The sequence below is a fragment of the Microcaecilia unicolor genome, chromosome 1 (assembly GCF_901765095.1).
Source record: "Microcaecilia unicolor chromosome 1, aMicUni1.1, whole genome shotgun sequence".
In the NCBI taxonomy this organism is placed as follows: Eukaryota; Metazoa; Chordata; class Amphibia; order Gymnophiona; family Siphonopidae; genus Microcaecilia; species Microcaecilia unicolor.
In genome coordinates this window covers 317,979,048-317,991,868 of record NC_044031.1, presented here as the reverse complement: position 1 = coordinate 317,991,868, position 12,821 = coordinate 317,979,048, and the positions used below count along the sequence as shown (strand labels likewise).

The window sequence follows — 12,821 nt, the reverse complement described above, 5'->3', positions numbered from 1 at the left end:
CCTCCTCGGGGTCGGGTCCGAAATCGGTCAGTCCCGGTGGGCCTGCCCAGCAGGGGCCTTCGAGACAGGTGGAGACCCACTTGACAGCTCACTGCTCCCAGCTAAAGTTGAAGTTCGGACAGCCATTACCTGCACTCCTGATGTCGATGCCATCCCCAGTGCCGATATCAACGTCGCCGACCTCGGTACTGATGTCGACATCGAGGAATCAGTCGGAGCTCCGAAAAGACGATCCCGAAGAGCTCTTCTCGATGCCTGTGTCCGCTTTTTCAAGCTAAGACACAACTTGCAAGCGTCTGGGCGATGGTCGGGCCCAAGGCACTGGATGCACCAGGAGTGCAGGTCAGTGCCCGAGATCGACCGCTGGCACTGAGCACACTTCTTGAAGCCGCTGGGAGGCTTAGATGACATGAGTGGAAAAATCGTGCCGGCAAAATCAAACAGCTCGATTGTGCCAAGTAAAGGGCACTAAGAAAAGAAAGGGAACCGCGGACGGGTGGCCCAAGCCGGCCGCAACGGAAACGAAAGAAAACTAGGCAAAACACTAAGGAAAACAGGGGTTTTTAAAAAAAAACAATATAACTGGAAAAGGAAAAAAAGGAAAGAGGCAATGGAAACCAAGAAAGAAGCGATAAGAACCGCGAAAAATGCCAACGTTTTCCCCTGGGGACCTGAGCGAGAGAGACCGCAAGCAGCCACTCTCTGCCGCGGAAAAGAAAAAACTGAGGCGGGAACAGACGCGTGCGGGCGGGAAGATGGCTGTACATGTGTAGTGCGTCCGCCCCGCGTCCTACGGTCTGTCGCAAAGACGTTGAAGTTTTTGATGGAAAATCTCCGTTCCTGGGGCTGCCGTGGACGCCGACCCACATGTGAGAACAAGCAGCCTGCTTGTCCTCGGAGTACACATGCTACCCCGTAACCACTGGGTTAGCGCAGGAGCCTTTGCTGCCACCTCAATGGGTAGCGGTAACTGCTCCCTCTCGCATGGCCATGGCTATTTTCATCCTATTTTACCTGCTGCGGTAAACAGGGCCTCAGCATGCGGCAAAAATGTCCCCCGCTGTTAGCGCAAGGCCTATTTTACCACAACTTGATAAAAGGACCCCTTAGAGCACACTAATGTCTGGCAGCATGCACTAAGCTTTAGTAAAAGGGCCCCTAAGTCTGATTGCATAAAATGATAAAAGAACGCATCTTAACAGTAGCCCATTTTCATAACTATGCCTTTAAATGATCATTTTCTTAGAAAATTTGGAAACCGTGCCTCTTCCTTATATAGAATTAGGGCCCTGAGCTACAGGTGTGCTAGTGAATTTATGGGTGTCTCATAGAGCTCGCTAAGAACGCTAGCGTACTTTACAGGGCTTTTAATTTCCTGCAACCCAAGGAATACACAAAACAAAGCAAAACATCAGCAAAAACACTCTGAATGTGTTAAATTTAAGAATTGGGTAAATGCTTCACAGAAGTTTGGGAGTAATTCTATGAAGATTGTGTCAACATTTAGGCACTAAATACATATATACATAACCAGAATACACGCACTTACTCATGTAAATGCCAATATTATGGCTACATACTATTATGCAACTATGTGCATATTGTTGATAGTGCATAGTAATTTACAGAATACTATGTTATGTGCACAACTCTGGAGTCTTGCCGTGAGCACTTACACCAGCTCCATGGCGGGCATAAGTTCTCAAATCTAAATGCCTATGCTCGTACAAACCTGGCTATGTTAGTATTCTATAAAGGAAAATAGGCATTCTTTTATAGAACTGTCCTCCACATGTGTAAAGTTTTGCAGAGATTTTTTGTTAAATTAGTTTGATTCTAAAAGTTTCAGGAATTAAAATCTTAAAAACTTCTTACGTATATTGACTTTTAGGGATTTTTTTTGCCTTTTTTGGGGGGGGGGGGGGGGGGGTGCTCGATCCTTGCACCTAGGGGTTGTCACAATTTATTTGTAGACAAAAGCACCTTTAGGTGATTCTATAAAGTTGGTGCTAACACTCATGCACCGATTCTTAAGTAAATGTTTAGAATGACGTGCACGTACATGCCAAAATTTTAACTAAATACTATTCTGTAAATGCACGCATTTCTTACATTGTGCATATTCTACAGGTAGGTGTACACATGGGTGGAATCTGAGCATATCATGGGCGAGATTGATGCGCCTATCTCCAACATATAGGCACGAGCACTTACTCCAGTTCTATGGCTGCCATAACTGGTCATGATTAAATTATACAGTAGGTGCACAGTTTATCTGTTATGCTAGTATTCTATAAAGGAAAATAGAATAAGTGTCTTAATATAGGCACACTGTTATAGAATTGCCCACTTTGTGACCAATGGGCTCATTTTCAAAGCACTTAGACTTACAAAGTTCCATAGGTTACTATGAAACTTTGTAAGTCTAAGTGCTTTGAAAATACACCTCCAAAGCAGGCAGAAAATGTGATCTAAGCAGTGTGACCTTATTATTGCATTAAATGGTAAGCTTTCCTAATACAGTCCATCTTTTAGGGATTAACCTCTTCATAAAGGCCTGTTCAACTTAATTGCCATTGAAACAGAACAGGAGGAGTTATATTATTTACATCAAGGTCTCAAGAATAAAGAAAATCATTACTACAATGACTGAAAATCAATTTACATACCTAATAGCTTCTGCCATTTTAGTGCTTTCCCTTTTCCTATCATCTGTCAAGCGCCGTATAAAATAAATAAAGTCAAGACCACAACAGAAGACACTACCAACTGCACTGAGCAACACAAGTTTGCTGTCATCTGCAGCTGCTGTATTCAATGCACTTTGGAGTTCCTTCATTACCTGAAAAATCAGTAGGATTAAATTCATCAGTATTTTTTTACTGTCATTTAAAAACAGAATATACAAACTGAGGATGATTATTTTTATTATCGTGAATCTTTCTCATACAGGAATGTTTGGTTTCAACTCTGTTAAGCTCTGTAGAATTCCTTCACTTAACATTCATCTTGCTTGGCTACTATTTGTTAGATATGTATGCTTTTAACACAATTCAGTGTTATCTGGAGAATATAAAAACTTCTAGATTTACTGGCTTTATGCATACAATTACATTTTTATTGCACAGAAAGAAAAACAGAAAAATAAAGGTTAGATGTTCTCAGTTAAGAACCTTTGCTTAGTATTTAGGACTTTGCATGAACAAAGAGCTCAATACCTATGTATGTTGTTGAGCCACTATGTTCCAGGTATGAAATGCCACTCTTCACTGCAGACATTACTAAATACTCCGTGGCCCAGATGATTAGCTTATCATATACTAAATGGACAACCTTTAGCTATGTTACTTCTAAATGCTGGAATTTGCTGTTTGATAAATTGTATCATGAAGGCAATTACTTGTGCTTTGACAATAGTCAAAGTGTGACTTTATTTATTACATTTGTACCCCACAATTTCCCACCTATGAGCAGGCTTGTCCCACTTGATACACTGGAATGGAAATGTAGCTGGGGTTGCTGGAGACATTCAGTGATAGGAGTGAATATGAGTAGTTGGTGAGAACATTTTGGGCTGGTAGGTTATTTTTCTTAAGTAACATAATATAAATTTTGGTTCAATTATTTTAGCTAAATAGTGCTCTTTATAACATGGTTAAGAATTTAGGGACCCTTTTACTAAGCAGTGGTAAGAAGATGCCTCAATGTGTGTTTATGCGTGCTATTCCTGCACACGTCTAAGGCCATTGTTACTGCATGGGTAAAATGACCTATTTTTCTCAAGGGCCAGCCCAACCCAGGCATAAGTGAAAGAAATGCAATCTGCCAGCCAATTGGAAATGGTGCATTTCCCAATGGTGACCCCCCATCCTATTGGGATCAAAAGAAACAAAAATTGGGTGGACTGTTTGTAGGGCCTAGTCTGCTACAAGTAAAAGGTCATTGCTCGCTTAAAGTCCAAGGTGTGCCGTGCGCTTTCGCCAGGATGGGCATGAGGTAGGGAGAAGAATACTGGCAAGACAATCGACTGGTTCAGATGGAACTCTGACACAACCGTAGGAACTTAGGGTGCGTGCAGAGGACTACTCTGTTATGATGAAACTTCATATAAGGTGTATCCACCACTAAGGCCTGAAGCTCAATAACCCTGCGAAATGAAGTAACAGCCATCAAAAATATGACCTTCCAGGTCAAATACTTCAGATGACAGGAATCAAGTGGATCAAAAGGAGTTCTCATTAGCTGGGTTAGAATGACATTGAGGTCCCATGACACTGGTGGAGGTTTGACACTCTCAAAATCCATGCTGTGGGGGCCAGAAAGCAGAGGATGGGATGCAGAAGAGATCCCTCATTCTGTGTGATGAGAGTCAGAAAACACTCCAATCTCCACGGTTCTTCGGATAATAACTCAGGAAGAAGCGGGAACCAGATCTGCTGAGGCCAGTAGGGAGTGATCAAGGTCATGGCCCTAGAGTCTTGCTTGAGTTTCAGCAAAGTTTTCCCCAAATGAGGGCTGGAAAGATATGCATATAGAACTCCTGTCCCCTAGTGAAGGAGGAAGGCATCAGTAGCTAGTATGTCATGGGCCTGGAGCCTGGAACAGAACTGAGGGATTTTGTGATTGGACTGAGTGGCAAAGAGATCCCCTGAGGGGGTGCTCCACACTTGGAAGATCTCGCGGGCAATGCCCATGCTGAGGGACCACTTGTACGGTTGCATGACCCTGCTCAATGTGTCGGCCAGGCTGTTGAATTTTCCCGCCAGATAAGTGGCTTTGAGGAACAACCCATGTTGGTGTGCCCAATGCCATATATAGATGGCCTGCTGACACAGAGAGCGTGATCTGGTCCCCCGTCCCCCCCACCCCGCTTGTTTGTGTAGTACATGGCAACCTGATTTTGTTTGAATGAAAACAACTTGGCTGTTTAGCTGATCCCTGAATCCTTCAGAGTGTTGCAGATCATCCAGAGCTCCAGAAGATTGATTTGGAGATCTGTTTCCGGGGCTGACCAAGCACCTTGAATGTGAAGCCCTTCTAAATGAGTACCCCAACCTAGGCGGGATGCATCCATCAGCAGCACTTTCGTGGGCTGGGGAATTTGGAAAGATTATGCCTTCGGGTCCAAGTCAGAGACACACAGCCATGAAAGTCTGCACATCACTATTGTATGGGCAGAGATCCTAGAGGGCACATAAAAAGTGTCATAGGTGCCCCTGGCCAAGAACTTGACATGCCTTCTGCTGCTTGACCAGCTGGCAAACAGATTCAGCCTGCTCCAGTAGGAGTCTGCTAAATCAGACATACTGCGCACCAAGGACTGCAAGTACAAGCTCATGTATAGCTGGTACGATTGGATATGAGAGATGAGCATTGAGGCTTGATACATCTTCTGCCTAAAAGAATCTAGGGATCTAGCTTCTCTGCCAGGGGGGAAAGGGACAGGGAATGGGACTTGATATACCACCTTTCTGTAGTTTTCCACCACCAGGGAATGATGAGGCAACTAGGGCCTATCAAACCCAGGGGAAGATTGAATCCGGTACATGGTGTCAATCTTCTTGGGGAGGAAAGGGACTGACAGAGGGGACTTCTAGTTTTTCACCTGAAAGTTCCGTAAGATGTCATGAAGCGGGACCATCACAGCCTCTCTAGGACGAGATTCATAGTGTAGGACCTTGAATATCTTAGCCCTGGGCTTGTTTTCCACTTTCAAGGGAACTGAGATGGCAGCCGCCATCTCTACAAAAGAGGGGAAGGAAAGGCTCTCAGGTGGAGACTTCCTCCATTCCTGTGGAGGTGAGGGATCAGATGGGATACCTTAGGACTCCTCCTCCGAGAAGTACCGTGGATCATCTTCTCAGTCCCATGAGTGCTCTTCATTGGTGTCAGTCAAAATTCTTTGTAGGAGGGCTGACACCGAGCCCACCTTGACGTAGAGGTACTATTAGGGGCATCGCGGTGTCAGCATTGGCCTTGACTCCGATGAAGCTTCCTCCACCAACATCGAGGGTGTGCCAACATGGGTAGCAGTTGACGCCGAGACGGCAAGCGTCATCGAAGTCCTCACCGTAGGCTGATGACCATGCGGGACTGTAGCAAGAATCATGGACTGACATAAGCACCCCAGTCGCCGATGCACTCTGCAATAACCAGGCGAAAGCTGAGGAAGCAAGGCCCGGAGGCACTCATCGAGGGCCGACAGTGGGGTGCCGGTGCTGAAGCAGGATGCTGCATTTGTGGGGTCAAAGCGGGTGCCTGGTCCTGGCTGTGTGGAGACTAGAGAGTTGCATGGGGACAGAAATCTTACCCATCCCCACCCATCCCCGCAAAAATTTATCCAATCCCAACCTGTCCCCGCAAGAATTAACCCATCCCCACCCATCCCCGTAAGAATTTAATGGTACATAAAAGAAAATTCTGGTCAGCTCCCTCAGTCTCTCTCTGGATTTGAGCCACAGCACTGTAGGCAAGGAAGGAATGGAAGCTGAAACTTGGAACACTCTGGTGTGCACATGTAAGATTTGCCTCTGATTTACTGGCACTGTGTGCTGAGAGGTCACCACATGCATGCGCCAGTAGGTCAGGTGACATCTGATGCTCATGCCCATGTCAGAGCTGATGTCTGCGAATTAGCCCGGAAGCAAAGAGGATTAATTGTAACATAGTAAGTGACAGCAAATAAAGACCTGAACGGTCCATCCAGTCTGCCCAATAGTCACACTTATCAATTCATGATTAAATCAACGAGTGTGATATTATATACTTGATTATGGTCTTTCATGTTTCTGGAACATAGACCACAGAAGTCTATCTGGCTACCTATCCTTATGTTCCAACTGCTGGAGTTGCCGTTGAAGCCCACTCCAGTCTATTCATCTTCTCATTTGTGGGACACAGATCGTAAAAATCTGTCCAGCACTATCCTTATGTTCCAGCCATTGAAGCTGCTGTCTAAGCCCTTTCCAGATCATCCTAAACCAGATTGCCATTGTATGAGACACAGACCATACAAGTCTGCCCGGTATCAGCCCTAGTTCATCACAGCCAGAGTCGCCATCTAAGCGTCACTTGACACATCCACACACATGCAGCCATTTAAAGTTAGGTTTTTTATAACTTCCATTTTCTAATTAGAGATCCTCTGTTTTCATCCCACACCTTTTTGAATTCCATCATCATTTGTGTCTCTACCACCTCCTTAATGGAAGACTTTCCACATTTATGCTGTCAAAGTGGAGGAGTGGCCTAGTGGTTAGGGTGGTGGACTCTGGTCCTGGGGAACTGGGGAACTGCGTTCAATTCCCACTTCAGGCACAGGCAGCTCCTTGTGACTCTGGGCAAGTCACTTAACCCTCCATTGCCCCAGGTATAAATAAGTACCTGTATATGTAAGCCGCATTGAGCCTGCCATGAGTGGGAAAGCGCGGGGTACAAATGTAACAAAAACAAAACAAAGCAAGGAAGAAGAGGAGGAGGAGACAGCACTCAAAGAACTTGGTACTCGGCAGATGAGAGGCTGGTGCAGCTTACACTTCCACGGGAATCCTGCAGAACTGCTTCCATCCTTGTGGGAACCACGAAGGAACATCCCCGCAAGAACCCCACAGAACTGCTTCTGTCCCCGCGGGAACCCCGCAGAACTGCTTCCATCCTCGCGGGATCTCCGCAGAACTGCTTCCATCCCTACGGGAACCCCGCAGAACTGCTTCCATCCTTGCGGGAACCCCGCAGAACTGCTTCTGTCCCCATGGGTATCCCATGGGTTCCACACGAACCCCATTCCTATGCAGCTCTCTAGTGGAGACCCATGCAATGACATCTACTGTATAGAGGGGGAGCGGTCCTCCGGGTTCTTCCAATGCTTCTTCAGGACCAGTGAAATCTTTGGTGCCCCAGAGCTTCCGGCACTATGCATTGAGGGGGATCGATGCCAATGCTTCTTCCAATGCCTGGCATCGATGCTCCTCAGTGCCAAAGAGGACAACTTTGAGCCCTCTCATCGCCTTGGGGTCTGGTCCCACGTCGATCGGTCCTGAAGGGCCTGCATTGCAGCGGCATCAAGGCAGGTGAAGACCCACTCGATGCATGGTCACTCCCAGTTTGCAAGGGTCTCACAGCCATATGGACTGATGCATCCAATGACAATGTTGAAGACACAGATGCCGATGTTGATGCTTCGGATCTGGCTCCAAAAATCTTTTCTTTCTGAGCCTCTCTGATCAACTGTGTTTTCTTCATATGAAGACAGAGAATACAGTTTGCAGGGGTATGATCAGGCCGCAAACACTGTAGACACCAAGAATGGGTGTCCTTGCCAGATATGGTCCTGTTGCACCAAATGCAGTGCTTAAAGCCACTGAGAACCTTCAATGACATGAATGGAAAAACAGCCATGGCTAAATCAAACGATTGAATGGTGCTAAACAAAAGGAAGAGCACCAAAAAAAGAGAGAAAGAGAAAAACCCAACTGGAGCACAGGCCTAAATGTGGCCTAGTGAGCGTGGTAAAAATAAAGGAAAAGTAGAAAAAGGCAAAAATCATCTAAAAAAATATACGGGGAAGGATAAAACAAGGTAACCTCGAAAGAGGTATTAAAAAAAGGAGAAAAAAAGGAAGGCACAGAAAGACCAACCGAACCAGCTGTGAGGAGTGGATACACAACATGTCCTTTCCTCAACACGGAAAAAATAGAACTGCTAGTCCCGCATGCTCTTGCGGTGGGTGGGAAAGCACTCACTAATGTGCGATGGAGTATGTCTCACGCTCAAAGACCTATTTCTAAGATTGTTACAAGCTCTGGACCAGCAACACGGACCCAGCATTACCCATCATTATAGGCCTGCTTGTCCTCTGAGAATAATGATGATCTTTTTAAAAGGGAAATAAGGAATCAAAGTTTTAGGAATTATCATTAGGACATCCAGAGAGAAGGATGATAAATTGGAATGAGATGATTATAATCAATATTTGACAAAACAGTGCAGTTAAAATTAAGAGGAGTGGAGGAGTAGCTTAATGGTTATTACAGTGAGCTGAGATCCTGGGAACTGGGTTCAATTCCCACTGCAGCTCCTTGTGACCCTGGGCAAGTCACTTAACCTTCCATTGCCCCAGGTATAAAATAATACTTTAGACTGTGAGCCCATTAGGGACAGAGAAAGTACCTGCATATAAGGGTGAAATCTACAAATGGAGCTTAAAAATTCAGCACAGAAAAAAACTGCTTAAGCAGTATTCTATAAGCCGCGCCTAAAGTTCAGCGTGGTTTATAGAATAACGCGTAAGTGGAGAGGTTGCATGTAAATTAAGGAACAGGCATTTGCACAAACAAAAACATGGTGCCTAAATTTATGAACAGAACAACCATATTCTGTAATTACGCAAGTAACTCAAAACCATACCCCCTGATCTGCCCTGAAACACCCAAGACCCTCCAACTTCCATGCCCCTTTTTTAGGCCATGTGTAAATTTTACGCAAATATGTCCCAATTAAATCTAATGAGAGCCAATTACTGGCACTAATTGGCTCGTTATTCCATTAAATTGTGCACACAAATTGAGGACGTACCTAAATTTGCACACACAATTTTTGGTGGCTTTTATAGAATCAGGGAGATAATGTTTACAGTGCTGCGTATGTCTAGTAGCGCTATAAAATGCTAAGTAGTAGTAATAATAACGTAGAGCTAAGTTATCACCATGGCATAATGTGGATCATTTAGGACAAAATAGGACTGTAGGATATTAAACACTATAAAAGATAAACAGTGGGGGATGTAAAATGGAATGAATAAGAAAATATGAAAATATAAACAAGAGTGTCAATATTCAAAGTGATTTAACTGGGCTAAAGCTATAGCCGCAATTTTGTGGGCAATCCGGGGATGGTGTTGGCACTTATGATATTATGTGCCGATATTCAGAATTTAACCACTTAAGTTAACCAGACAAATCTGACCACATAAAACACAGTCCTATCTTTGTCTGGTTTTATTCAGGCGGTTAAGTTCTGAATATTGTACTTAACTGGATAAGAGATGGCTGCACAAACCTGGATATTCAATGTCAGTGCCTGGACACAGCCCGGCATTGAATATCCAGGCAGAACACTTGGGGCGGCCAAAAATGCTACAGACTGAACATTTACCCTTAGATTATTACTTGAGCAAATAAAGCAAAAATACTTACCAGTTGCAGGTATTCTCCGAGGACAGCAGGCTGATCATCCTCACAAGTGGGGCGACGATCTGCGTCGGCCTGGGAACTGGCATATTGAATAGCAAAATGAAAACGTTTGCTAAAGCTTTCTGGCGTGCGTGCAGCACTGCGCGGAGTGCCTTCCCACCCGCCGTGCGACTGCGCTCCTCAATTTAATCCAAAAGCATAACTGAAAAAAGAAGAAACAACTCTAAGGGGAGGTGGGCGGGATTATGAAAACGATCAGCCTGCTGTCAGAGAATACCAGCTACAGGCTAAGTATCTTCGCTTTCTCCGAAGACAAACAGGCTGTATCCTTCTTACAAGTGGAGTTTCCCTAGAATCCAAGCTCACCCAAAACAACAAACACTGATCAATTGGGCCTCGCAACGGCGAGGACATAACATAGATTAACCTGAAACTACATACAAACTAGCTGAGAGTGCAGTCTGGAACAGAAGAAAATGGGCCTAGGAGGGTGGAGTTGGACTCTAAACCCCAAACAGACTCTACAACACTGATTGCCCAAACCGACTGTCGCGTTGGGTATCCTGCTTAAGGCAGTAGTGAGATGTGAATGTGTGGACCGAAGACCATGTCGCAGCTTTGCAAATCTCTTCAATGGAGGCTGACTTCAAGTGGGCTACCGACGCAGCCATGGCTTTGACATTATGAGCCGTGCCCTCTAGAGTCAACCCAGCTTCGGCATAAGCGAAGGAAATGCAATCTGCTAACCAACTGGAAATGGTGCACTTACCGATGGTGACTCCCCTCCTGTTGGGATCAAAAGAGACAAACAACTGGGCGTACTGTCTGAAGAGCTGTGTCCGATCCATGTAAAGACCAACGGTCTCTTGCAGTCTAAGGTGTGAAAGCTGCTTTTGCCAGGTTGGGCATGAGGATGGGGAAAAAATGTTGGCAAGACACTCGACTGGTTCGGATGGAACTCCGACATCACCTTCGGCAGGAGGGTGCGTGCGGAGGACTACTCTGTTGTGATAAAACGTAGTATAAGGTGCATCCACTACTAAGGCCTGAAGCTCACTGACCCTACGAGCTGAAGTAACAGCCACCAAGAAAACGACCTTCCAGGTCAAGTACTTCAGATGGCAGGAATTCAGTGGCTCAAAAGGAGCTTGGTGAGAACGACGTTGAGATCCCACGACACTGCTGGAGGTTTGACAGGGGGCTTTGACAAACGCAAACCTCTCCTGAAGCGAACAACTAAAGGCTGTCCAGAGATAGGCTTACCTTCTACACGCTGATGATATGCATTAATTGCACTAAGAATGAACCCTTACGGAGTTGGTCTTGAAACCAGACTCTGATAAGTGTAGAAGGTATTCAAGCAGGGTCTGTGTAGGACAAGAAAAGGTATCTATGGCCTTGCTGTAACATCAGACAGCAAACCTCCTCCATTTAAAAAAGTAACACCTCTTAGTGGAATCTTTCCTGGAAGCCAGCAAGACCCGAGAGACACCCTCTGAAAGACAAATCCTAGGCTCTAAACATCTAAGCCGTGAGAGCCAGAGACTGGAGGGTGGGGTGTAGCATTGACCCCTCATTCTGCGTGATGAGGGTCGGAAAACACTCCAATCTCCATGGTTCTTTAGAGGACAATTCCAGAAAAAGAGGGAAACAAATCTGACACGGACAGTAGGGCACAATCAGAACCATGGTTCCATGGTCCTGCTTGAGTTTCAACAAAGTCTTCCCCATTAGAGGTATGGGAGGATACGCATACAGAAGGCCTGTCCCCCAATGTAAGAGAAAGGCATCTGACGCTAGTCTGTCATGGGCCTGAAGCCTGGAACATAACTGAGGGACCTTGTGATTTTGTTGAGTGGCGAAAAGATCCACCAAGGGGGTGCCCAACACTCAGAAGATCTTCCCCATGTTCAGAGACCACTCGTGAGGTTGCATTACCCTGCTCAGTCTGTCAGCCAGGCTGTTGTTTACGCCAGCAAGATATGTGGCCTGGAGAAGCATGCCATAATGGCAGGCCCAGAGCCACATCCCGACGGCTTCCTGATACAGAAGGCGAGATCCATTGACCTCCCCCCCCCCCCCCCCCCCCACTTCTTGGTGTAATACATCGAAACCTGATTGTCTGTTTGAATTAAAATAACTTGGTTGGACAACCGATCTCTGAAAGCCTTTAGAGCGTTCCAGATCGCTCAGATGTCCAGGAGATTGATCTGAAGACTTATCTCCTGCAGGGACCAAGCTCCTTGAGTGTGAAGCCCATCTACATGAGCCCCCCACCCAAGAGTACATAAGTACATAAGTAATGCCACACTGGGAAAAGACCAAGGGTCCATCGAGCCCAGCATCCTGTCCACGACAGCGACCAATCCAGGCCAAGGGCACCTGGCAAGCTTCCCAAACGTACAAACATTCTATACATGTTATTCCTGGAATTGTGGATTTTTCCCAAGTCCATTTAGTAACGGTTTATGGACTTGTCCTTTAGGAAACCGTCTAACCCCTTTTTAAACTCTGCCAAGCTAACCGCCTTCACCACGTTCTCCAGCAACAAATTCCAGAGTTTAATTATGTGTTGGGTGAAGAAACATTTTCTCCGATTTTTTTAAAATTTACTACACTGTAGTTTCATCG

The 12,821-nt window shown here is 45.5% G+C and overlaps 1 protein-coding gene across 5 annotated transcripts in view; it reads right to left on the bottom strand.

Moving 5' to 3' along the window:
- The window catches only part of CDYL (chromodomain Y like), a 313,720-nt gene that overhangs the window by 94,976 nt on the left and 205,923 nt on the right, over positions 1-12,821 (bottom strand). For all 5 annotated transcript variants that reach the window (XM_030208727.1, XM_030208718.1, XM_030208709.1 and 2 more), the window contains one exon: positions 2,670-2,842. In XM_030208727.1, coding sequence (XP_030064587.1) covers positions 2,670-2,842 — 173 coding nt within the window. The remainder of the gene's footprint in view (positions 1-2,669; positions 2,843-12,821) is intronic.